The 25,417-nt window shown below is 29.6% G+C and overlaps 4 protein-coding genes across 12 annotated transcripts; 2 read left to right on the forward strand and 2 right to left on the reverse strand.

The window, feature by feature from the left end:
- Positions 1-4,031: 4,031 nt before the first annotated feature.
- Positions 4,032-8,976, forward strand: LOC124952640. 2 transcript variants are annotated; one of them, XM_047502804.1, is made up of 8 exons: positions 4,032-4,228; positions 5,136-5,245; positions 6,948-7,145; positions 7,599-7,706; positions 7,866-8,082; positions 8,187-8,427; positions 8,498-8,694; positions 8,776-8,976. In XM_047502804.1, the coding sequence occupies exons 2-8, from the start codon at positions 5,138-5,140 to the stop codon at positions 8,916-8,918; spliced, it is 1,212 nt and encodes a 403-aa protein (XP_047358760.1). In that variant the 5' UTR covers positions 4,032-4,228; positions 5,136-5,137; the 3' UTR covers positions 8,919-8,976. The 2 variants fall into 2 exon arrangements, with proteins under 2 accessions (XP_047358760.1, XP_047358759.1); XM_047502803.1 differs by having other exon boundaries at positions 4,033-4,228; positions 5,129-5,245.
- Positions 8,977-9,254: 278 nt separating this feature from the next.
- On the reverse strand, positions 9,255-11,297 carry LOC124952641 (putative E3 ubiquitin-protein ligase UBR7). Of its 2 annotated transcripts, none has more exons than XM_047502805.1 (7): positions 10,963-11,297; positions 10,585-10,776; positions 10,349-10,498; positions 10,118-10,226; positions 9,884-10,053; positions 9,621-9,780; positions 9,255-9,557 (listed from the first exon to the last, which is right to left on the reverse strand). In XM_047502805.1, the coding sequence occupies exons 1-7, from the start codon at positions 11,101-11,103 to the stop codon at positions 9,406-9,408; spliced, it is 1,074 nt and encodes a 357-aa protein (XP_047358761.1). In that variant the 5' UTR covers positions 11,104-11,297; the 3' UTR covers positions 9,255-9,405. The 2 variants fall into 2 exon arrangements, with proteins under 2 accessions (XP_047358761.1, XP_047358762.1); XM_047502806.1 differs by having other exon boundaries at positions 10,585-10,792; positions 10,963-11,296.
- Positions 11,298-11,611: 314 nt separating this feature from the next.
- On the reverse strand, positions 11,612-19,240 carry LOC124952634 (DNA-directed RNA polymerase, mitochondrial). 4 transcript variants are annotated; one of them, XM_047502781.1, is made up of 18 exons: positions 19,056-19,240; positions 16,831-16,944; positions 16,580-16,740; positions 16,107-16,327; positions 15,591-16,012; positions 15,179-15,531; positions 14,775-15,044; positions 14,358-14,705; positions 14,085-14,255; positions 13,846-13,974; positions 13,578-13,778; positions 13,195-13,470; positions 12,846-13,091; positions 12,607-12,766; positions 12,283-12,526; positions 12,022-12,193; positions 11,870-11,958; positions 11,612-11,793 (listed from the first exon to the last, which is right to left on the reverse strand). In XM_047502781.1, exons 1-18 carry the CDS (start codon positions 19,183-19,185, stop codon positions 11,667-11,669), a joined length of 3,834 nt encoding a protein of 1,277 aa, XP_047358737.1. In that variant the 5' UTR covers positions 19,186-19,240; the 3' UTR covers positions 11,612-11,666. The 4 variants fall into 4 exon arrangements, with proteins under 4 accessions (XP_047358737.1, XP_047358738.1, XP_047358739.1 ...); XM_047502782.1 differs by lacking the exon at positions 19,056-19,240 and adding an exon at positions 17,516-17,745; XM_047502783.1 differs by lacking the exons at positions 16,580-16,740; positions 19,056-19,240 and adding an exon at positions 17,516-17,656.
- On the forward strand, positions 18,058-25,349 carry LOC124952639 (tRNA-dihydrouridine(16/17) synthase [NAD(P)(+)]-like). 4 transcript variants are annotated; one of them, XM_047502797.1, is made up of 10 exons: positions 18,058-18,290; positions 18,687-18,855; positions 22,951-23,211; positions 23,329-23,512; positions 23,750-23,945; positions 24,047-24,295; positions 24,445-24,590; positions 24,693-24,790; positions 24,900-25,037; positions 25,136-25,349. In XM_047502797.1, exons 2-10 carry the CDS (start codon positions 18,751-18,753, stop codon positions 25,256-25,258), a joined length of 1,500 nt encoding a protein of 499 aa, XP_047358753.1. In that variant the 5' UTR covers positions 18,058-18,290; positions 18,687-18,750; the 3' UTR covers positions 25,259-25,349. The 4 variants fall into 4 exon arrangements, with proteins under 4 accessions (XP_047358753.1, XP_047358754.1, XP_047358755.1 ...); XM_047502798.1 differs by having other exon boundaries at positions 18,059-18,290; positions 23,329-23,488; XM_047502799.1 differs by lacking the exon at positions 18,687-18,855 and having other exon boundaries at positions 18,059-18,290.
- The last annotated feature ends 68 nt before the right edge of the window (positions 25,350-25,417 follow it).

A 25,417-nucleotide genomic window follows, 5' to 3' on the forward strand; every position in this document is an offset into this window, starting at 1 on the left:
TTTCATAGAAGCTTTTTTTTATTTTTAATAATGTTTTATAATCTTATTTCAATGTATTATTTTTATTTCATTACAAAAAATTATGCAATTTCTCTCTCCCTCTCTCTCTTCCCCTACCTCCTTCTCCCTCTCTCTCTCTTTCTTAATTCTCTAGAGATAAGAAATAAATACACCTTGAATTGCATAATATAGTAAAATGTTTAAGCTGAAAACATATGGAAGGAGTATGATCTATTTAATGGAAGCCATATAAGGAAAAGATTTAATTAACTTAAATGACACCAACTAGAAAATCTAGAAGCCACATATTACTTTGTACAAGGTAACATAATATAAGTCGACTTTTTATCATAGATAGATAGAATACAAATTTTATGGCATTTAAATTAGTGATATCTCTATTATATTTGCCAATAAAAAAGTAATGCTTTTTTTTTTTCTTTTCCTTATACATATAACAATATGAATGCAATCCGATATTACCATAACAGATTGTTAATCGACGAGTATTCGTAATAGGATGTATATTAATTAACGTGACTGTCAATTAAAAATCGCATTGTTAAAAGTTTTTGTAATCGGTGAGACGTAAAGAGGGCCAATGTCATTGTAAAAATTGTACCCGCTAGGTCTTAAGAATCTGTTGTAATTATACAAGAATGAGAAGTTTTTATAATTTATTTTTTCTTTATAAAGAAGTAATGATATTTTAAAGATAAAGTATTAATTTTTTACGGTATCCTTCATTAATACAAAAAATACAATATTCGAGTGTTTTCTTTTCGAGATGCACAGTTCACATGCATACAAATGCATACATATACATATATATATATATATATATATATATATATATATGTATATGTATGCATTTGTATGCATGTGAACTGTGCATCTCGAAATATATATATATATACATGGATGTTCATCAAGAATAACTGTGATAATTTTAATTTAAGCATATCGCTGTGAAAAAAGAAGAGAATAAAAAAAAAAAAAAAGGAAAGAAAGAAAAAACACCAGAAAATCTAAAAAAAAACAAGTCACTTTTGTGCATAAAAGACAAAGAAGAAAAATTAAAAGACAAAAAGAAATTTTAAAAGATATATAACAAAAATTTTTTCTTCTTTTACACAAAATAATACAATCCTTTTAATCGTACATTCTTATGCATTCATAGATTATAAGAATTAGATGCATTTTTTTTATCATCCTTTTTTTTCTTTCTCTCTCTCTCTCTCTCTCTCTTTACGATATATCGAACGATATTAACATTCGTTCGATGTCGAAGTAGTCGAAGGAAGTGAGCAAAAAAACAAGTCGACAATAGAATTCACAAGAGATGTAAGATGAGTTGGATCTCTTATTTCTTTCCCTTAGTTTTCCTATTTCATTTTATAGATCCAAAAGAATCCGAAACGAAAGCATCCGACACTCAAGGGAGATAAAGTATGTGTCCGTAAGTACGTAACGCTTTCAATCATATTATCCTTGACCCTTCTTCGTTATGAAATCGATCGTTAAAAAAAAAAAAAGGAAAGAAAGAAAGAAAAAAGAGGAAAAGAAAAAAAATAAGTTTCCACTAATGAGGATAATGCACCATACTTATTTCATAAGTATTAGTAACTAACGAGCTCCTCAATAATTCTTCATTCAAGCATTCAACCGTTTGAATATATATTACGCCATTCCTTTTTTCTCTCGATTTCGACGAGCCTATCAATAATAATCGATCTTGAATCAGCGTAAAATTCATTTAAATTTTAGACTTTTAATGAGAAAAAGAAAGAGAAAGAGAAAGAGAGAGACAGAGATAAATCAACGATTACATTCAATTATTAGAATCGATTTCTAAATTCTTTCTTTGGTGGAAGAGAGAGAGAGAGAGAGAGAGAGAGAGAGAGAGAGAGGGAGAGAGAGAGAGTGAGAGAGAGAGAGAGAAGAAAAATAAGATAAAAACAAGAAGCCCTATCAATCGTAATCGATCTCGAATCTGCGTAAAACTGATTCGAATCTTGGACGTTCGACAAGAGAAAAAGAGAGAGAGAGAGAGAGAGAGAGAAAGAGAGAGAGATCAGTGATTAGATTTAATTATTAGAATTGATCTCTAAACTTTTTCTTGAGAGAAGGGAAGAAAGAAAGAGAGAAGAAAAAAAAAAGAAAAACCGAGGAGAAGCTTTTATCAATCCTAATCGATCTCGAAATTGCGTAAAACTCGTTCGTATCTTGGACGTTCAATAAGATAGACTAACGATTAGATTTAATTATTAGTATTGATTCTTTCGACACTTTCTTGAGAAAGGGAAGAAAGAGAGATAGATAGATAGAAAAAGAGAGAGAGAGAGAGAGAGAGAGAGAGAGAGAGAAAGAGAGAGAGAAAGGAGAGAATAAATAACACATTTCGTAAATAATAATAATAATAATAATAATAATAATAATAATAATAATAATAATAATAATAATAATAGTAATAATAATAATAATAATAATAATAATAATAATAATAGTAATAATAATAATAATAATAATAATAATAATAATAATAATAATAATAATAATAATAATAATAATAATAATATTAATTAATTAGATTTCGATCGAATTTAATGATAATCCGGTTTTAAATATTTATTTTGCTTCTACATTATTACTTTCGTAATTTGCCCGACGATACTTTTCTTGGCGCGTAATTTCAACACGGCTGTTTGATTAGACATACGTCTAAGCCGAACAAGTTTTAGTGTCACGATGAATCAGAGTAATGAATAAAACGATGGATAAATGACAAGAAAATAGATGTCGATTGACAGAATGTATCGAAGTGATACGAATGAACTCTCTCTTTCTCTTTCTATCTCTCTCTTTCTCGTTCATTTATCGTATATATATATCTAACGTGAAGGTTTCAGTAGTCATGCACTAGCTTTAGTCAGACACAGTATAAATCCTTACCTAAACTTATGATAAATATCGAAATAAACAGATGTATTGAAAAAATAAATTGTTTCGTAGAACACGTGGTATTACACACAAGGGGGCTTTCCATTTTTCTTTTTTTCTTGTTTTTTTCTTCCTTTTTTTATCTAATCGATTTGGTAATATAATGTTTAGACATTACAACGAACAATAAAACTTTAATAATACGTACAATCAATGTTAATCGCAAATTACTTCGGAGAGGGCAAAACTTTGGAACAATGGATGACTTATTAAGATGTAAATCATGCGGTAAAAAATACCAGGTACGAAGAGTAATAAATACATATATATAATATATATATATATATATATATATATATATATGTATATGCATATGTATATGCATAACTATATGCATATATCGAAATAATGTTGCGAACATAATTACGGATTTTCTCGGAAGTGACACGCGTAGAGATAAAAATAAAAGAAAAGAAAAGAAAAGAAAAGAAAAAAAAAAAGAAAAAAAAAAGAAAAAAAAATAAATCTCAAATCCGATAAGTTCGATAATAATCTATAGGAGGTTCGATTAGATAATTCAATATTACGTGACGGTTCACCACAATGGCTAATAGAAGTAACGAGATTCTAATTTCTATCCAATTTAATATCAATTTGAAATACGAGATAACGGAAATTTGGTAGGAATTTGACGTAGGTGAGCAATTTCATAATGAAATTGCGAAGGAAAGGATAACGAGAAGGAAAACCGGTAAGATTGCAAATGAATTTCCATCGTTTGTTCTTCATCGAAATCAATATGAACAATCGGATGATTAAAAACGAAATGGAATAATTAATTAATTAACGAATAATATTAAAAAATTCGTTGTTATTTTTGTTCTATATTTACTGATTATTTTCAATTTATTATCGCATAAGAATTTCGCAAAGATCATTTTCTTTGATTTCTTAGAGAACGAACGTATGCACGTGTAAATATCAAGGTTATCTCAACGAAGCAAGTATAGACAGAATTCTTTTTCTTACCTGGCCGGATTGTTCGTGCCACTGGTAGCGGCGTGGAAGTCGGTATAAGTCGATAGAACTTATAGTTAGATTACACGCTTAGCAGTCTTCCTGGCAGAGTAGAAGTAGCCAGTACTCGACAGTCGCAAAACGATCATCGTCGTCGTTCCTCCTTCATTAGAAACTCGCTCGATTTTCTTCGTTCTTTGAAACTTTGAAAGTTTAAGTACCCTACGGAATTTAAGGATTTTTCTTAACTTCAAAATTTTTTTTCCAAATGGTAAATATATAATTAAATGGCTTGTCGCTTATGAATTTTTTCGTTCTACGAAGACCAACAGGACCGCCCAATCTCTTTTCAATTCTACAGGCTTTTCATTTTTTTATTATTATTATTATTATTATTATTATTATTATTATTATTATTATTATTATTATTACTTTTTCTTTCTTTTTTGATAAAAATATATACATCGTTATAAAAATCGTTTATCTAATTGAAATCGCTAAAATCGAATGTGTTAAATTATCGTTCGTAGTTTCGTGACTACTGTCCTGTTTATTCGGACATCAAGGAAGACTGAAAAATCGATTGTATCGATTCTTTTGTATTTATATGCCTTATACACATATAAATATATATATATATATATATATATATATATATATTCCTTTAGAATTGTAACTTGAAATTTAAAATTAATTTCAATTTGATAATGCGATCAATCAAAATTTGATAGATCTAAAAAAAAGCAAGCACGAGAGTAAATTTTGACTTCTCGATACTTTTTGAAAATGTGAAATCTCGTCAGATAGAGAGAAAGTAAGCAAGGATATTATCGTATGTAAAACGTACGACGTAACTGTTCTCATTAATTAAAAATAAAGAATTAATAAAAGCAAAAAGTACTTGGATCAATAACAGCGTTTGGTTGCGTGTTTATCAACATACATTCTCATTTGTATGTATAGTATATTGGATTATCCATAGTATTATATTATACGTTATAACTTCTCTTTATCTTAAAGCCAGACGTAACGCCTTATTTATAAAAAGCAATTACTTATACATCTTTTATTTATTTTAGTGATCATTAACACGCGATAATGAAACTAACATATTGCGATGACGTTGATAAGAATTATTCTCAAAGATGTTCTCGTTTCAAATTAATTTCAGTTTTCAGAAATGCAGCAACCACATGAAAACGGTAAAGAAACGAAAGGCATTGGTAGAAGAAACGCTGTACCAATTATTCACGTTAGAGGAACTTATTACGATATTGGATTCGACATAGTAAGTTCTTTACATTTTTCTTCAATATAATATATGTATATATGGTAATTATGTTCGATAATCATGTTTGACTTCTTTCTCAATAATCATTTCTAGATATTTTTTCTTTTTTATTTAACATCTGATAAACACGAATGAACACAGAGAAATATATACATATGTAGATTTAATAATATTTTTTAGATTCTTATACGATAATGAATAGATCGTTGACCTGCAACAACATATAATGCATTTTTACGTTAATCGTATAACTTTTGTACATTACGACCGCAAAGTCCGAATTGTATAGCATAGACTTTGCCGTGATATAAATTTGAATAATGAAATTTTTGGAAAGAAAAAAAAAAAAAAAAAAAAAAGAAGAGATAAAAGATAAAAAGAAAGTAAGAAAACATGATATCATACGAAATATATCATTATCGTCATATCTTGTGTACATGTTTTACTTTAATACAAAGGGGAACAAAAATTCTTTTTGTTAAGATCCAATTTTGAAATTTCATTGAAGTTATCTCTCCATATACCCGATCGATTATTTCATTTTATCTCTCATTATTTATTTATTAGGCCTAATTTGCGTTACATAAATTATTACATAATAATAAATTACAAGTGACATTGTTGTATTTGATTTTTCCTTATCAGATATGTCAAGTTAATATTACAATATCAAGCAAGCAAATATTGTGATACGAACGATCGAGTAAATTGTGAAAAGCAAAATAACTTGTTGAGCGTCACACACGGAGAATTAATTGTCCGTGAAAAATTGATTGTCGTTCAGATAAATAATAAAAACTGATCAAAAGATAAACGATTTGGTGCAACAAAAGAAAAAAAAAATTAAATAAACCTTCGATAAGACGAGAACGTTTGTGTGTGTGTGTGTGTGTGTGTGCAAGATAATATATTGAAATGAATACCAGACTTCCAAGATCTCATTTTAATCTCACAATATTTTTATTACGTTCTCTTATGATTTTATCAAAGAACGCGAAAAAATAGAAGGTATATTATGTATAACTATTCAAACCAATCTCTTTGATAAACTTACATGTTCGTTCTTAATTAACGATAAAAATTATTATTCTTCTATGACATAATTTAATGATAATCCTTATTGTGGATTTGTGTTAGAATTGCACAACATGATTCTTGCATTGAAATAGACCATCTTTTATTTATTTCTTTTTTTTTCTTTTTTTACAACAGGATTTATTGCAGAAGGCGATTAGATAGCACTGAATCACTACTATTAAATAACACTATTCTTTAGATGTTTTACGATGCAAGAACATTAGATGACACATTCATGTTAAAAAGAAATAATGTAAATACCGGATTTACAAGAAATCATAAGAATTTAAATATCGAACGCGTAACAAAGACATTGTACGATCGATCAATGATCTTTTTGTATAATTAACTTACAACTAATAATTTAGATATTATCTTAGTGTTCCATTCGCACAAACTATAATGTTTTGCTACAATTTTCAAATTTCATAAATTTGTCGTGAAATATTGAAAATATATAAAATATCATTATTTTGATATTATTAATATTAAAACAATGATATATATTAAGGATTAAATGATGTATATTAATTTTCTTGTTGTTACTTCAACGAAAATATTTTTCCTCAAAAACTGTAATAGTAAATTGGGTATATTTTTCATTTTTCTGTTGTTTTTCTAGGGACGTACATTCAGCAAATTAATTCAAGATCATATCGAAGCTTACCGACCGCTCAATGAAAATTATATGAAATTATATGATACCGATGAAGGTAGAAAGGTCTATGAGGATACTTTACAATGTGTAAGAAAACAATTTCCTCAATATATCAGAGAAATTCAGGGGACCGCGGAAGGTGCCAATGTTCCTTTCTACAAGGTGATTTTGCATAAAAAATTCAGTTTTTTATATTATTTTATCTAATACACTCCATAATTGGTTTGAATTATCTACTAAAATATTGTCATTGTTTTATTATTTATTAGTTATTATTTATTATTCATTAGTGAATTATATGCAATATATATATATATATATATATATATATATGTGTGTGTGTGTGTGTATATATGTATATAGTTTACCGATAATTCAGTAATATAAAAGTGATATGTTTTAAAAATAGATATATTTTTAATTTGATCATTCAAATTGAAAATTTAGACTTTGACGAAATATTACGAAGACGCAATTAGCTGCAGCCTATCTAATCAACAATATAATTGCGTTTACCTTTCTAGTTCCTTATCGAGTTTTATGTACATTGGTTTACATTTCTCATTAACTTACTAAGGATTTCAAATATTGACGCTAATTATTTACCATTCGTAGTTGTTCCTAATGCATCTAGATGATATTTTGCCAAACGTCGTTGATGAAACATCTGGAAATACACTGCCTGTTGGATGTTCAACTATCATTTGTAATCAACCAGGACAAGTAAGAAAACAGATTATTATTATTATTATTATTACTATTATTATTATTATTATTATTATTATTATTATTATTATTTCTGTTTCTCAACAATTCTTCGTATATTATCTTCGATGTTACTTGTTAAAATGATATTAAAAATTGACTTGTAAAAATGAACAGCAAATCCTTGGACATAACGAAGACGCCTTGAGTGAAACCTTGAACTATTGGTACCTTGTAAGCGCTCATGTTATTGAAGATGGTTACAAAGAAGAGAAATTTATGTCATTAAGTTATGCTGGTTTTTTACCAGGATATACCATGGGTTATAACCATCATGGTTTAATTTTCACTATTAATACCCTCAGCGCGGCTACTCTTAGATCTGGCAAAACACGTAAGAGCATAATGTATTCAACATTTTAATATTTTACGTTTCAAATGCGATGCGAAAATCAAAAATTTATAAAAGTTTCAATAATTCAATAATATTTATTATAGCACGTTATTTCATTACTCGCGCTCTTCTCGGTGCTGAAAATTATGTGGAAGCACAAGAGATTTTAAGAAATGAAGGTTACGGCGCAGCAGAAGGATTTTCTGTAAATATGACTTTTCTCATGCAAGAAGGAGATAGAATGTTTCATAACGCTGAAGTTGGACCTGTCGAAGCCAACGGAACTCAATCGCAACTTGCAATATTAACTGCAAGTCCGGGTGAACATATCTTTCATTGTAACAAGTAAGAAATTTCTCGTCGAAATCTCTATGAAATAATGAATGCCATTAAATTCAATAACGATTTATTTCAGATACTTACGATTGAAAATTCCGGAAGTAAAAGGTTTGATAATAGATAGTAGTATACATAGAATGGAAGCAATTTGTAAACATCCGCCACCTAAATGTTTTCAAGATGTATTAGACATTCTTAGCGATCAAACGGATTCTGAATATAAAGTTTATCAAGATATAAATCCTGACGACTATATAAAAACGATCGCTACTGGTAAATTTCTTTGATATTTAACTTTCATAATTACGCATTTCTTTAATAATTTTTCTTTATTCTTTCTTTGCTTTATTTCAGGAATTTTTGACTGTATTGAAAAAACATGGTCTATTTATACGGACAAACCAAATTGTAACGAACCGATAGTAGTCTTACCTTTGGAATTACATAATAACAGTGGTTTCATATGTTCAAAATCAATTTATAAAACAACAAAATAATGAATGATAAGAAAATTAATTAATAAAGATGGCCAATACTATGTTCATTATTTATTAATCTTGCTTTTTCTTCATTCGTCCTATGGCATATTTTATTTGTAGAATATTACTTTTTATGCTTTTTTTTTTTTTTTTTTTTTTTTTATCCATATCTAGAAATTTTATAGATTTTAAAAGGATAACCTTTTTATTGTTACCTATTAGGCGATTTTATTATTGCCTTCCTCATTGTTCGATCGGTATGGTTAAAAATTAAATGAATAAAATCATACTACGCTTATTGGTATGATAATATCTCTATGATATTCTTAAAAATAAAGAAAATAAAATTGTCTGTTTAATATAAAAAAAGAAAAATTATTATTTATTAATTATATTTCTTTTGACAGATCTTCTGACATCAATTATATTTTCTAAAGATCTCTTACGTTTAATTAGAATGTTAAAAATCTTGTTGATTTAATCTTTACAAGAGAAATGTTTTATTTTAACGACAATACGTTGGGACTACAACTTTCGGACGTTTCTTTGACTCCATTTCTGAAAAAAATTCTTTAATGTCTTCCTCTCGAACGACTTTTTTATTTTCCGCAAACTTTTGTAAATACTCCTTTAGTCTTTCTTTCAAATTGTTGTATTCTGTTAACATCATATTATATACAATGTATTGTTATATAAAATATAAGGATAAATATTACTTACCTTCAATTGCAGTTAATTGCTGTACATGATCCAAGGATGCAAGAGCCTTCATACCTTTTTCATACTGTGATTCTCGCTTAGTTATTTTACCTGCTTCCTCATAAGCCTGCACACTATCTTTTGGATCCAATAAATATAATATATCTTGTTCTTTATATATCTGTTAAAAAAATGATATGTATTGTAAAAATCATTATGAACACTTCAAAAATTTACTAATTTTTTTGTAATAGGTCATTTGGATAAAATAAAAAAAACTATACCTTTTTACATGATTCACAACTGCATAGAGAAGTTCTCCATCCTTCTAACCAAAAACAGCTACCTGTTACACCTGATAAACTTTTTTGTGGCATTGTACAACCATTTGGAAGATTTTCAACATTCAATATTTCTTCCCCCTTTTCAGATGATATAGTAGAATTTTGTATTGCTAAAATAATAATATTTTGGGTTATTAATTACAGTATATAAAGTATTAATAATGATTGACTTACTTGAATATTTTGTAGCATATCTCCAAAGAAAGTCATGTTTTTTCATACAATCAGCACATATCACTTCTTCATATGAGTCACCCCCAGGTACATCTTTGCTCCCAAGATGCTGAACAATACAAATATCAAATCAATGCTAGATAAAATAGATAGATAAAAATTTTTTTAACAATGAATATTATTAATAATTATATTTATGATTAGTAAAACAATGTATTAACAATGTCTAACCTTAGAATGATACCAATCTTCACATATTATACATTGTAACATTTCATCATTGTTTTCATTTTCAGGATCTGGATATGGTCTTGCACAAGTACAATAAACGCCATCAAAATTTTGATTATACATATTTTCAATATTCATTGTACTTTTGGACTGTGAAAAGAAAATATGTTTACTATCTGCTTTTCATAGTTTTTTCTTTGTTATATTTTTTTAACAATCCATTACAGATATTTTACCTTCTCCAAATTGCATTCCTTGTTTCCAAATTTAGAATTTCCACAATCACATCTAAAATTTCTTTTAGTATATAATTCAACAAGCTCGTGTCCTTCGTGACAATGAAAACTGCATGCTAGACAAACACCTGCACGTATATTCTTTTGCGAACTGCATGTTTTGCAGGCATATAGTGCCTGTCTAATATATCCCTGTAATCTCGAACTTCTGTAATGTGGCGTATTTTTCAATACTCCATTTTTTTTTTTTTAGATAATGCAATTCTAAAATGTTGTATAACAAGTACGTCGAAATACATGATGTGTGACGTGTAAATAATGTAACGCAATATTCCTACGAGTCGTCAAATGTTAATTTGATAAATATAATTATCATACCTTGTTATAAGTACAATTTCTATCATCGGATGCACCTAAGACTGCATATGCATCTTCTTCCAATTGACTTTCTTCCTGGAGAACATCGAGCATTGTAACGGAGTTATCTTCCTCTGAATTCTCAACGAATTTATCGGCCATTTTTAGATATTAGGTTATTAAATGCGTATTATATAAATTTTTATGTACCGGTGAATTATTAATTTAATAATACTTGAATAATATATAGAATTAAATCTTAAAAACACCTAGCGGAAAGCATCACTGACTGAAATTTAAATTAACTTCGTCATTATCTGCAGTTAACTGAGACACCAAACACCATCAACATAAACCTCTAAATATTTTTGAACGTATAGAGCATAGTCTATGTAAATACTGTACCAAGATTCAACGCCATCTACGTCTTTCTAAATGTATATAAACATTTAATACAAACAATATATCTTCGGGAAAATATGAAAGCCAATAATATAGGACAAAAATGAATATTTCATTTTTCGCTTTTCTTTTTTTTTTTTTTTTTTTTTTTTCTAATTTCATATTATTTTTTTTAATACTTTAATTCTGTGAAATGGCATATTTTACATGATTTTTTTTTTTATCATAATGGTCTATAATTATATGAAAATAATGAAAGTAGAAATACATTATTAATATAGTACATTTTATATTCTGATTTAGTTATGAGTAGATTGAGGTAATTAACTAAAAAAATATACAGAGTTTAAAACATTCTCAAGTTTGAACGAACCTTTCTCTGGTACAGAATTGAAATTATTTTTTATATATTCTATTTCTTTTTCACTAAACGTATCCAATAAAGGATTGCTGAAAATAATTAATTAATTGATTTATTTATTTATTAAAGTCAATATAAAATTATAGCATCAAAAATGTTAATTACCTTTTCTTTAAATATCTTTCATGAAGATGCTTTGAAAAATTATCCAAAATAGGCTCTGAATGGAGGGCAACAAATTGTTCCCTACAAATCTATAAAAGAAAATCTTAACATTATAAGACTAATATGTTCACACGTTTATTACAATTAATTACCTTATTCATTAGATCTGTAGTACAAGGATGTGTCCAATAACAATCATGTACTGACATAAATGTCATGCCAGTTTGTTCGCAGAATAAACTAGTAAGCATCATGTGAGAAGAATCCAAAGAATGTATAAAATTCGGAGGAAATGAATTTTTTTGTTTAAGAGTATCTACTCTCCTGTAAATAGGGAAAAAAATGCATTAAAATATAAAATTTTCAAAAATATAACTTCTCTCGTAAAAATCAATGTAACACTATGTACTAACTCTATTTTATTTGCTTGATTCCTGAATTTTCTAAATTTAGAATATGGTTGTATAACTGGAAATCCTAAAGGTGTAATCCATTCAACAGGCTCACCAAATATCGTTGAAATAATATATGCACAATTTGTGAACCAATCTTGAATTGCTCTTGCACTTTTAAACATTGTTCGTAAACTATCAAATGTTTTGTAAGTTAGGTATGTACTTCCTTCCCAAGAACGTTCTTGTGGGAAATTCTCTAAATCTTATGTAATAACAAGATAAGTATTTTATTATGCTTCTCCTGAAAATTCTTACAAATAGTAGTAAGTATTTTACACTTACCTTTTAATTGTTTCAAGATTTGTAATCTAGCACCATATCTGGTTACACCATAAACAGTAGTCATTATTGTTTGTTTTATAACTTTTCTATTTATATGTCCTTCTAACATTTTTGCAATTAATACACCATTTTCTGCATCTTGTGATCTTAAATCCTCAACCTAAATCACATATTTAAAATAAAAATCTGATTTTTCTTTTTATTATGTTCTCAACTATTCTAATTTATATATTATTTACCATATTAACGACAACACTGTAAATATCTTGCGGTGTATCAGCAGATTGTAAATTAACATTTTCTGCTCCACTTTGATCTCGTCCGAGTGCAGCATAATGTTGCAGACCATTGCAACTTCCATCTTGATGTATTGGAAGACCAGATAAATATTTTTCTGTATTCGGAGATTTTAGAGCCTTAGTTATTTCTATACATGATGCCAATGTTTGCCAAGGCTCACCTGATTCTGCCCACCACATATCACCCTATGATAAATAAATATTATTTTATTTAATTGACAAATGTAATTTTAAAAAAGAAAAAAAAAAGCCGCGATTTTTATGATATTATTTCTTAGTATAAACATACCGTCAAGGGATGTTCTGCACTATCCACAATTTTATCTATATTGTCATTTGCAAATTTAAGCCGGTCCTTAACATTTGCACGTTTCATTAAACCAGTTAAATTAATAGTATGTATTTTTAACCAATCCAAGCCATTTTGACCTAAAGGTTTCTTTTGAGCAAATATCATAATTGAACGTGCTAAATCTGATCCTAAATGAGTCAGGTGAGGAGGTATAGGATATACTCTTCCTCTAAAATCCAAATTGTGTGGCAACCAGAATACATTATTTCGATACTGTTAAAAAAAATAAACTATTATTATTCTTATATATCTATTTTTATCTTTATATTTCAATGAAGAGATTCTTCTTTTGTATCATAAAAATATAGAAAAAAACGTACATGATTTGCAACAGATAGTTTATAAAGACAGTCACACCACAATGAATACATTTCTTCTTTCTTTTTTTTTAGCTGCAGTTTTGTCTTCGAAATACAACTGTTATTTTTTATATTTATATTTTCTGTCGTATCTTCTACAGGCAATAAAATGGAAGGCGATTCTGGTACATTTAACTTCACTGAACCACCATCTTGAAATACCTAATTAATGAAAATTTTATATAAAATTTATTGTTTTACGAACTATATTTTTTATTCCGATACATACCTTGATTAAGATATCGAGTACGTCAGTATTAATTTTCCATGGTACGGATCCTAATTGATTCAAATTATCAAATGCTGGGAAAAGTTGTTCTGGAGATGTACTCTTCAATGCTTGTAATTGTTTAGCTTTCTAAATTATACAAAATCTATATTTACATTTTGCATTGCATAATACTTGAGGAAGTTCCAATCTATTTAATATAAAATAAAAATTGAAGTTGTTTGCAATAGAAGACATACCGCATAATATGGAATTCTCACAAAATTTGTCTTTAAAAATGTATATCCTCCAGAATCTACAGAAACCCAAGGACGTGGTGGACATAGAGATGGTAGGAATGGTGCTTCAAATATTAATGTATTTGACTGTGTATCTTTATACAACTTATGTAAATTAGGATGAGGCTTAATCTTGAATAAAAATAACATTATTATTTAAGATTTAAGAAGGAAAATAAGAGATAAGATATAAATATATAAGATATAAATATATAGATTCATTTATGAACAAACCTGTTCTATCAGGTTTTTTCCTTTAGTTCTGAATAATGTATAAAAAGCTGGTTTCTCACACATTGATGGATTTGCTGTATGAGAATCTGTGTTAATTTTGATATCATTTATGATAATCTGATATAAAAATTTCCCTACATTCATGCACACAATATAAGGCCATTGTATAGATTCCTTATCCAAGGAAGCACCATAATGCTGATTTTCATGTATAAATTTACTCCATGCAATACGACTATTTACACCTTTTTCAGTATTTGAAGGAGTAGTTTGACAGTACCAGTCTAAATACTTATCATAAATATCAATTACCTTATCCATAACACCGTTAGTTTTCTTAGTATATATCTATAATTAATATAAGCATATAAGGAATTTATTAAATTTATGTTTATATAATAAAAATAATATACATACCTCGTATTCCCTATAAACTAAGAATCCTATATTTACATATAACACTGAAAGTGGTAGAGTAAAGGATTCAGAATTATCTGACAAATTTCTTATTTCTTGTAAGATAATATTTATATATCGTTCTGTTGGAAGAACCTTTAAAAATGGATAAAGAATTAATGTTGAAGACTTTAAATCATGTTCTTTTTGTTCTAAGTACTTCAGATTCTTCTCAAAAGCTTTCGAAGCAACTTCCCTCCAAGAAGATTCCAAATCAGCTAATTTTTGTTTCTAATAAAATATTAGATAAAGAGTAAATAAAAAACAAATGTATTTAGATAATATTGTATTGAAAAGCAAAAATCTTTATAGCATCTTAAATTTAAGGATTTTATGTCAAGTTATAACTTTTTATAATTACTTACACAATATGAAACTGTATCATCATTTGGTGAATCGAATTTTTCAACACTCTTTATAGGTACAATAAATCGATTTTCTTGATTTATCTGCATCATTAAAGAATTCTTTAAGTCTTGAAGAGATAATAAACCTTCTACTGGACTTTCACGTGAATTAATTTCATTAATACGATTTAAAAGTTTACAATTATATGACATCTGAGGCATAGAATATTCTGGTTGATATTCTGGTCGAAAAAATCGTATCGTTTCCAAAATATTTTTTGGTTGATGTAATGTGAATTTTGACATATTAAAAATATCATGGAACGATATACCATTACTGATCATATCTGACTCGAATTTATTAAATAAGTCTAAAAGTATAAAAATATATAGTATTTCCATCTCATATTGAATAACACACTTAAATTACCTGATTGATGTTTTTTATTTTTCATCGTGCTAATTATATCAAAAGCAGCTGCATAGGTTTGTGGATCAGGAATTATAGAATTATTTATCATATAATTATATATTTGTAAAAATCTTGTCAGGTTTCTGTCTGAAGAATAAAATTCAAGGATAATATTACAAGCATCCCTATGTATTATATGTGACATATCATTAATTTTATTTTTTAAAATTTTTAACAATTTTTGCACTTTTCCAAACATTTTACAAGCTAAATAAACATCTATTTGTGTTAATATAAGTTGTCCATTTAGATCCATTGCTTCCATCTTTTTATATTTTTTTGAAGATACCTTTATAATATTCCGTCGAGTATCATTATTTTTTACTATATTTTTTATTTGTAACTTATTTTTTATTGATATATCTTCTTCACTTTTACTTCTGTATAAAAAGATATCGTTCATAACTATTTCGTAAAAAATATTATTTATAATTATTTACTGAATATTTTGCAATTCTTTAAAAAAAAACTTACTTGAATATATCCGATTTAATGTTATGTTCAATTTCTGCTTCAAATTCTTTATTGCTTAATTCGTTTAAAATAGAGGACTTTTTATTGTATAAAGTATCATATGTACTTCCTGAATAGCTTATATTCAATTTATTCAGATTTTCATAAATACTTCCTTCATCTACATCTTTCTTCAAATTATCCAACGTTGTAACATCAGTAGAAACATTTATGTAATCTTTCTAAATATATTATGATGTATTACATTGACATTATTAACAATAAAATTAATATTATTTTTATTATTCTATGCATAAATTTAATGTAAAAATAATAAGTAACAAATAATATTAAAAAAAAAAAAAAAAAAAAAAAAAAAAAAAAAAAAAAAAAAATAAAAGTAATATTTATAAAAAGTAAAAAAACTTTATACAATACGATAAGTTATTAGATTTATCATTCGTTATATTAATAATACTATTTCTTAATAGTACCATTTCTATATTTTCTTTATTATCTTTCTCATGAAGATAATTGTCACTTATATTATTCAACTTATCTAAAGATACATCTGACTGATTGATTAAAGTAGATAGGTAAGCTGCATCTAATTTTTTTACAGCAGCTTTTTTATTACTTGTAAGTTCTTCCGTTACTATAATAAATAATATATAAATAAAATGAGATAAAATTCTCTCATAAAAGAAGACAATTATAAATTATAGAAAAAAAAAAAAAATGTTACCTTCAAGCAATTCAACATATTTTCTTCTTATTCTAGACTTCTTTTTAATAGGAACACGTACCTCTGCATCATTTACTTTTGTGCCAAAATAACATTTATTTATAAACCATATAGCTGAAAGAAAACGAAATATTTTCATAGAGAAACATTTCAATTTGGTCGATATAAAAAAAAATTATTTCAAAATAATTTAAAAATAAATTATTTAAATGAATAATTTTAATGTAATCAAATAACAATTTATAATATATGGAACAATATAAGACATTGTTGTTCGATACGATTTCTTTTCATAATGTCAACATTTTAATTAATAATTAAAATAAAAATTACAACGTGACATTAATCCCTTGATATACAATGATATCTGAGAGACTTCATTCATTTCATGTACCTTTATAGAACTATTAATTTATTATTTTATAATGTTACTTAATTATCGTCCATTAACATTATATATCAACCTGATTAAATGTTATATAGCAATGCAAATTTCAAAATAAAATGTTCTGTTTTTAAACTTACACATAACTTGTTGCATATAACTATGCAGTTGAGCCAAATTAAATACTATTCTTTGAACACATCAAATTCCGTTTTATTTGTATATCAAGGGATTAATATTATAAATATATATATGTGTTATATTCTTTCTTATTGTTATATTCTGAAACAATATACACACCTAAGGATGCATTCCAATGATAGATCTTACAAAAAGAACATAACGGTAATTGATTTATGGATGATTGTTTTGATGAAAGATTAATATTCGATACGTATCGTGTTTTTTTCAAAAATCTATACATATTAGCATAATGAAAATACACTGAACTATTCACATAAAAAAAATTTAACCAAAATCAGCGTGTACTTGCGGCAGCTACCATCTTGTCGAAATAAATGCTTGTTTCTATCAGCGACTGTTCTAAAAATGAGATGTATGCGATTGGTCGATTGTAAAAATAGATTTTCTATGATTGGTGATCGTATAGAAAAAAAAAATCAAATGCTTTAATTTCTTTTTTTTTCTTTGTGTCATTTTTCTAGAACATTTCTATTTCTACTTATTTATTAGCAATATTAATTTTTTTTTAGGAGATACTAATTGTTATTATTATCAATTGAACATTCGAACATTATATCAAATTAAAGACTTATACTCACCGACGACGATGGAAAAAAAAAATAAAGATATAGTTTGATTAGGGAATCATGATTGTGGTTGAAATGTGTATGCGCCTGTCTCTAAACCGACATGGCTGCTTTATGTCAGTACGCGATAACGAGAAATTTATAATTGCATGAATTAATGTATCGGAGACAATTAATGTGTCGGAAAGGTTTAAGATATTAAGTTAATAGAATTGAGGAAGATCATTCTTATACGAAAAGTAATATTTAATGTGAGAGCAAGTAAGTGTTCCCATTGGAAATAACAATCGAAGGAAAATAGTGAGGTTAGTCCGTTATATTCATACATACGTATATTCCTCCTAAAAGAAAATAATATTCGTTATCGCGCTAAAGAATATGTTAGAATGTTAAAAAATTCTTAAGGAAAATTTTTTCCTACGAATATTGAGTTAATTATTAATCCTAATCATAAAATTATACGACCATATGGTTTTCATTGAAGAGAGAGAGAGAGAGAGAGAGAGGGCGATTGAGAGGGAGAGAGAGAGAGAGAGAGAGAGAGAGAGAGAGAGAGAGAGAGAGAGAAAGAGCATGGCACAAGCATCGTTATTGCTATACGATCAGTAATTGTCTTCCTAACACGTGCCATTGAAAAAATAGAAAATAAACAATAAGATAATTTGTTTTTTTATTTTTACGGGTAGAAAGTGTATTTTCAGGAAGTCGACAAATAAAAATGATCGATTATAGCGAGAAAGATCTTGGGAAAAGTGAACGAGCAATATGAAGAAGGAGGAGTGTCCAGGGGAGATAGAGAAAGATAGAGACGCATTTGGACGCAACCCAGACGCATTCGAAATGATTCAAAGAGCGCTTGCGCCTTCGAAGGTATTGTGGGGTGGCGTAAGTTGACTATCTCGGAAGTTCGCGGTAGGCGGTACGAGGATGGCTGTCGCCCTCGGCGACAAACGCGATGCGAAACTGGCCGAACACGGCAAGCGGTATAATATCGCGTTGGTGCTCGGTAGAGGAGAGCCCGATAGCACCGGAACGTCGAAGATTTCGACGCGTACACGGTCTCCAATTACCTTTACATCCACAACAAGTGGCCGGCTGGGCGATATCGTTGTTCATCGGTAGCGGCACCTTCGCTGTGTCAACGCCTTTGCTCGAACCGTTTGGCCTGCGTCCACTTCTTTCGATCTCCCTGGCCACCATCTTCCTCGTTCACCTGCTTTTTCATCTCGCTGTCCTTCTTCTCGATCCGGCCGATCCGAGAGTTAGAGCAAGACCAACGAATCTTGTAGTGCCTGAATTCGATCGTAAGAAACATCCTCACGTTATCGAGAATGGCCGGTGTCATCTTTGTAACATAACAACGACCGGTGACCGAACGAAACATTGTTCGATTTGCAACAAGTGCGTAGTACGATTTGATCATCACTGCAAGTGGTTGAATAATTGTATAGGGGCTAGGAATTATCCTTTATTTTTGGCTTGTCTGATATCGGCTATACTGTCATCTCTTTCGGTGTTAGCCTTATCAATCGCCGAGTTATTCCTTTTCAACGTTCATCGAGAAATTCGCCGGTCGAATGCGACGATGGAGAATGTTACTAGTTTACCTTCGACCGTTTTCCCGATACAACAACCACCCGGTACCGGCACGCTTCTTGTCATCCTGACGATAGGCATACTTTCGGCAATAGCGGCCATTCTTTTGATACATCTCTGTTTCTTCCATGGTTACATAGCTTATCTTGGCTTAACCACTTACGAATACGTTAGAAACAAGAGGGAAAGAAAATTGGAAGTCGGTAAAACTGACTTAGCAACGAATACCACGAATTGTCCCTCCTTTTGCGCCAGGGTCAATGTACCTGCGAGATATCGTTTCTGTGATTCACGCGTAGACGCCTCCATGGAGGTCGTCTCGCGTGAAAGAAATGGTATGAAGGAATACACGGAGTATGGAATCGATCGATCGGAGGATATGTCTTTAGGACGAAATCGAAAAAATAATTTTCGTCTTTGTTTCACTTACGAGACCAATTCTAATGGTGCTTCGATCGAGCTATCCTCTCGATCAACTCTTGGCGAGGATAACAATGAAAAGCATCGTAAAAATTCTTCTTCTTGGACTGGAAACGTCGCAGTTGCTGTCGCTGAATCGCCAGATTTCAAATCGTCCACTCCTTCGCCAGTCTCTTGCTGTTTTTCCATTGTAAATCCTATATCTTCGGTGAGACTCGAACGTAATAAGCAAACTCGATCGAGGAGGTGTCGCAAGGATAGTACAGAGTCTGCTAGTACTAGTACCACGCCTAAGGAGAGACGGACATGTGGTACGATCGGAAGAATAAGAACGTTTCTTCGAACGCGTTTTAAAAAGAACTCTCGTCAACGATCTATTAATGCGGAAAATGCGGATAGAACGAAAAGAAGGAACAGAGTAGCACCCTCTGTTGATCGCGAGGAAGGTAATAACGTAGTTGAAACGAGCGTATCAACTTTCGAAAATCGACTCGAAAATGAAAACGATACGACGGAGGAATCTTCTTTCGCTTCCTCGTCTCGTCCGTCCAATAAATTACCACCTTTGGATCTAAGAACAGCCAGAATTTCGTCGATCGACGAGATCGTCACCGATGAAATCGGTCCTGATCTGATACCCGTGCCTCCTTCAACAGTTACGGCGATTGTAACATCGCCAATGGTAATACCACCGCCCATAAGAACGATATCATCTATTTCCAAGAGGAATAATCATCAATCTCATCTTCGAGCTCGAAGATCCTCCCTTCGGAAAAGGCCAAGATTCAAAATGGGTCCTCGGCTTGCTCAATCTGCTCAATTATCACCCATTCCAGAATCGGAATTCTCAAAACCAGCTTCTCCGCGTTCTCCACCTCAATCAAATCACTTTGCCTTTCCGCCGTTACAAGATTGATCGACGTATACATAAATCGTGATAAAAAAAAAAAAAAAGGAAAAAAAAAGGAGTAGAAAGATTTTGAGGATTTAAATGAAATATCGTCGAAAGAAAAGAAAGCAAGAAAGAGAGAAAGAGAGAGAGAGAGAGAGAGAGAGAGAGAGAGAGAGAGAGAGAGAGAGAGAGAAATAAATCTGAAAAAAATTACGCTTTCGCGTTTGTAGCAGCAGAGAAACGCGACTTTTGTAATACTTCTCTATATCTACATAGAACCCGCGTATTCGATGGCGAAGCCATTGTTATCTGTTATTTGAAAAGCTTGATGATGGACGGATAACGTAATATCGTATTCGAAAGAAACTCGAATTTTCTTATGGGAATTTCTTTGGAGAAACAATCGCAGAGAAATGTTTCTGCTTTTCTTCGTAAATCGATCTGCTACGAAGCAAACCACACACGCTTTAGGGGATTCTTCGATGATATGCGTGCACGCGTCGTGTGTCTACATAAATAACACCACCGAGAGTTTTCGTTTCCACTATGTGGAAAACGGAATATTCGTTCTCGACTTATCAACGCGTAAAATCGAATATTCCCGAGTGATTCTAATTTATTATTTATTTATTTATTTTCAACTTTATCGTCCAATGTGAAAAGCTTGTTTAAATAAAAAGAGTAAGATCACCAATCGCTATTGGTTGTGTCAGGGTTGCTTGCGTCAGGGTTGCCAGATGCGACATTTTTTTTTTTTTGTTATTGTAATCGTACCAACACAGAAATTAGATTTTAGGAAAAAAAAAAAAAAGGAAAAAGAAAAGAAAAGAAAAAAAAACTATAAGTTAGATATTTTAAATATAATTAATACGAGCGATATATCTATTTCATGATATAGATTATTGATGAATACGTAGGGATGATATTTTGAAATTTGTAAAATCATATTAATCTAGTGTAAAATAATCGAGATTTTAGTACAATTTAGTATGATTTTAATATCTTCGTATTTTAAATAGAAATGTAGAAAATCGGCTAAAGGTTACGATATGACTGTGATCTTACTCGAATGAAAAGTTTCGAATATATAAACGTGCTTTTTGTATTTCTATTTGCATAGTAAATGATATACATACGTATACACACATATGTGTATATATATATATATATTTTCAAAAATTACATGAATTTGATATAAAATTATAAATATCGTAAAATTAACGAAAATCGTATATAAATCGTTAAGCAATTTTCTCGTCGTTAAAACATAATCCAAGGCTATTTCAATTTTATATTTCCATTTTTTACGAATTTCTAAAATAATGTTAAAATAATAATACTTTGCGTAAAATTCAGATATAACGCGCCTTTCACAATAAATTTTCACCGCCGTAAAAGTTCAATATTTTTCGACACGTTTTTTCAATCTCGAAGAGGTTAAGGTTCAACATTTTGCAACGAACGCGCGACAATGATCGATCAATCGAATGATCGATCAATCGATCTATCTATCTCACAGAACATTAATGTTCGACGTTTAGATAATATTTTGATATAGAAAATGGCACAGGCTGGTACATGCTAGCAGAAAAAAAAAAGAAGAAGAAGATGATAGAGAAAAAATAGAAAGACATAAACTTGTCCGATTACCATCAATGAAAATATTATATCCTTGCTAAGGTTCCTCCTTCCGGGAACATGTATTAAAACGAATAGTCAAGCGCAACATTATCGTTCTGCGACATGCAAACTTTTGACGGTGTGCCCGTTTATTGCCCTTCCTACAAGGCTCTATAGAATATCGGTTATAAAGCAGCACACATGATCTAAATTTCGGTAAGCTTTAAATACTCAAACAAAAGCAAGAAACAAAGATGATAATATTAATAACAATAATAATAATAATAATAATAATAATAGTAATAATAATAATAATAATAATAATAAAAAGATAAATAAAAAATACAAAGGAGAATAAAGAATTGTTGTCTTATTTATCATGCACATTCGATATATATAATTTTTTATTTTTTTCTTTTCTTTTCTCCTTTTTTCAGACAATGAATATGAACGAGAACGATGAAAGTTCGACAAAGTCCGAGAAGATAAACGTTTGGAAGGATGTCCTTGGCTCACCGAGATATATTGTTGCACCGATGGTCGATGCAAGCGAGTTGGCATGGAGACTACTTTCTCGACGTCACGGTGCGCAACTATGTTACACGCCCATGCTACATTCTTCGGTTTTTTTAAGAGATCCAAAATATAGGAAAGAAGCTCTTATCAGTATACCGGAGGATCGACCCTTGGTTGTACAGGTCAGCTGGATTTTTTTTTTTTTTTTTTTTTTTTTTTTTTATACTAAATCATACCAAACATTATGACGTATTATTTTCATCGTTTTGTTAATATATCCTCTTTTTATTTTCCTTCAGTTCTGTGGCAACGATCCAAACACTTTGCTGGAAGCAGCGCTTTTGGCAGAACCTTATTGCGATGCCATAGACATTAATATCGGTTGTCCCCAAGCAATTGCAAAGCGTGGACGCTACGGTGCTTTCTTACAGGACGACTGGGATCTTCTTCGAGCGATCGGTGTGTGTGTGCGTTTGTATGTTTGTGTGTATTCGTATATGTTATCAAAAAAAAAAAAAAAAAAAAAAAAAAAAAAAAAAAAAAAAAAAAAATGATTCACCGATAGATTTATATATTTATTGAGTTGGCAACAAAGTGATTACGGAAAGTGTAAAGCCCATCTATCGACAAAATCCGCAATCACTTAATTGCCAACCCAATATATTCATTTTATATTATAAAAATCAAATGAACCGTTATGGCATTATCGATAATTTACAGTCAATACGGTGAGCACGGGACTTCGCATACCCCTTACTTGCAAGCTACGAGTATTTCCAGATATAGATAAGACGATTGAATATGCTCGAATGCTCGAAAATGCTGGTGCTAGTTTGCTCACTGTACATGGTCGTACGAGGGATCAAAAGGGTCCTTTAACGGGATTAGCATCTTGGAGTCACATTAAAGCCGTTAGGTATTACTTCTTGTTTTTAATAAAAAGATTAACGAACGTATTACTCTTATAACACTTTCCCTTCTTTCTTTTTTTTTTTTTTTTTTTTTTTTTTTCCATAGAGAAGCTGTTAAAATCCCAGTATTGGCAAACGGCAATATACAATGTCTGCAAGATATCGATAGATGTATTTTGGAAACCGGTGTTCAAGGAGTTATGACAGCGGTAGGCAATCTTTACAATCCATGTATATTCGAATCTTGTTATCCACCTTGTTGGGAACCAGCCTTGGAATATTTAGACCTCGTAGAAATCTATCCAGCACCAGCTTCTTACATACGAGGCCATTTGTTCAAACTATTCCAACGCATGTACGTATCGGTTTTACATTTGTATTTTTAATCTCATTTTTAATATCATCCGCAGAATTTCTATTTTATCATCATACATAATGATACATAACATTAAATGAATATGAATTTGAAAATGCGCGTGCAGCATGCACTTAACTAGAGAGTAGACTTTGTTTAGCAGAAAACAAAGAGGAAAGGGATAACCTGGCTACGAATTCCACTATGGAATCGTTCAGACGAGTTGTCGAAAATTTAAGGGATCGGTATCAGCCGTATCACGAGGGCAATCGATTGTGGTACGAAGAAAAAAGTGGTAAATTTATTAGATCGTTTTATTTATAATTTTTATCTTAATCCCTTTAGAATAATTTCTACGTAATCCTTTTTCTTTTTTGTCCTTTTCTTTGCTTTTTAGATTACAACTTGAACTTACCCCCGTGGTTATGCCAGTCCTATGTACGTGATTCACCGCAGGAACATATAGACAAAATAGAGGCAAAGAAAATGGAAATGGTCAGTTTTATGTCGTTCATAAGAATTTTACATTATTGGTTTATCTTTTTTATCGCATTTTTGGTTTTTTAATGATAATCAAATATTATTTCATATGAACGCATTGTAGAAAAATGTATCTGTGAAAAGAAAATATGAGGATGAGGAAGGAAATCAAATATCTCATAAACATTTCAAAAAGTTACGACGAATAACGCTGCGTCCGTATAGGTCAACTACTCTTTGCCAGGGTTGCCCAAATCCTGTGGTTAGTATGTCGAGTCTCTTTTTTTTTTTTTTTTTTTTTTTATCAAAGTTATTTGTAAACTATATGTATATTAATTATAATTTTCTGTTTTTATCAAGGGCTTTAAATGTGATCACAAGTTATGTCGCCAATGCTGTAGGAAGAAGTGCTTTACGGAAAAGTTGATCTGTGTCGGGCATAGAAATTTGCTGAATCAAAAAGTAAATGGCAATAGAATATGATGCACAACGACAGAATGTTCAGAATATGAAATGATATTGTATAAAAAAGATGTTAAATAAATTATGTAAATAAATTAAGATCAAAATCTTAGATAAGATCTTTTTTTCATTATTTTTATTTTTTTTTATTTTTTTATTTTTATTTTTTTTAAATGATTC

The sequence above is a fragment of the Vespa velutina genome, chromosome 10, assembly GCF_912470025.1.
Source record: "Vespa velutina chromosome 10, iVesVel2.1, whole genome shotgun sequence".
NCBI lineage: Eukaryota > Metazoa > Arthropoda > Insecta > Hymenoptera > Vespidae > Vespa > Vespa velutina.

Excerpts from the sequence above, each read along its gene's own strand:
- LOC124952634 (XM_047502781.1), bottom strand. The coding sequence starts at position 19,185 with ATGGTGGCCAGGGAGATCGAAAGAAGTGGACGCAGGCCAAACGGTTCG. Across the intron at positions 13,471-13,577 it reads AACTATCTGTTGCAAATCAT|TATCGAAATAATGTATTCTG; the intron begins GTACGTTTTTTT and ends TTTTTTTAACAG. Across the intron at positions 11,959-12,021 it reads CTACAGATCTAATGAATAAG|ATTTGTAGGGAACAATTTGT; the intron begins GTAATTAATTGT and ends TTTCTTTTATAG.
- LOC124952641 (XM_047502805.1), bottom strand. The coding sequence starts at position 11,103 with ATGGCCGATAAATTCGTTGAGAATTCAGAGGAAGATAACTCCGTTACA. Across the intron at positions 10,777-10,962 it reads GAAATTGTACTTATAACAAG|GGATATATTAGACAGGCACT; the intron begins GTATGATAATTA and ends TCGAGATTACAG. Across the intron at positions 9,781-9,883 it reads GTTGTGAATCATGTAAAAAG|ATATATAAAGAACAAGATAT; the intron begins GTATAGTTTTTT and ends TTTTTTTAACAG.
- LOC124952639 (XM_047502797.1), top strand. The coding sequence starts at position 18,751 with ATGAAGAAGGAGGAGTGTCCAGGGGAGATAGAGAAAGATAGAGACGCA. Across the intron at positions 18,856-22,950 it reads GAGCGCTTGCGCCTTCGAAG|ACAATGAATATGAACGAGAA; the intron begins GTATTGTGGGGT and ends TCCTTTTTTCAG. Across the intron at positions 24,791-24,899 it reads AGGCAAAGAAAATGGAAATG|AAAAATGTATCTGTGAAAAG; the intron begins GTCAGTTTTATG and ends AACGCATTGTAG.
- LOC124952640 (XM_047502803.1), top strand. Across the intron at positions 5,246-6,947 it reads ACGATATTGGATTCGACATA|GGACGTACATTCAGCAAATT; the intron begins GTAAGTTCTTTA and ends TTGTTTTTCTAG. Across the intron at positions 8,695-8,775 it reads TATAAAAACGATCGCTACTG|GAATTTTTGACTGTATTGAA; the intron begins GTAAATTTCTTT and ends GCTTTATTTCAG.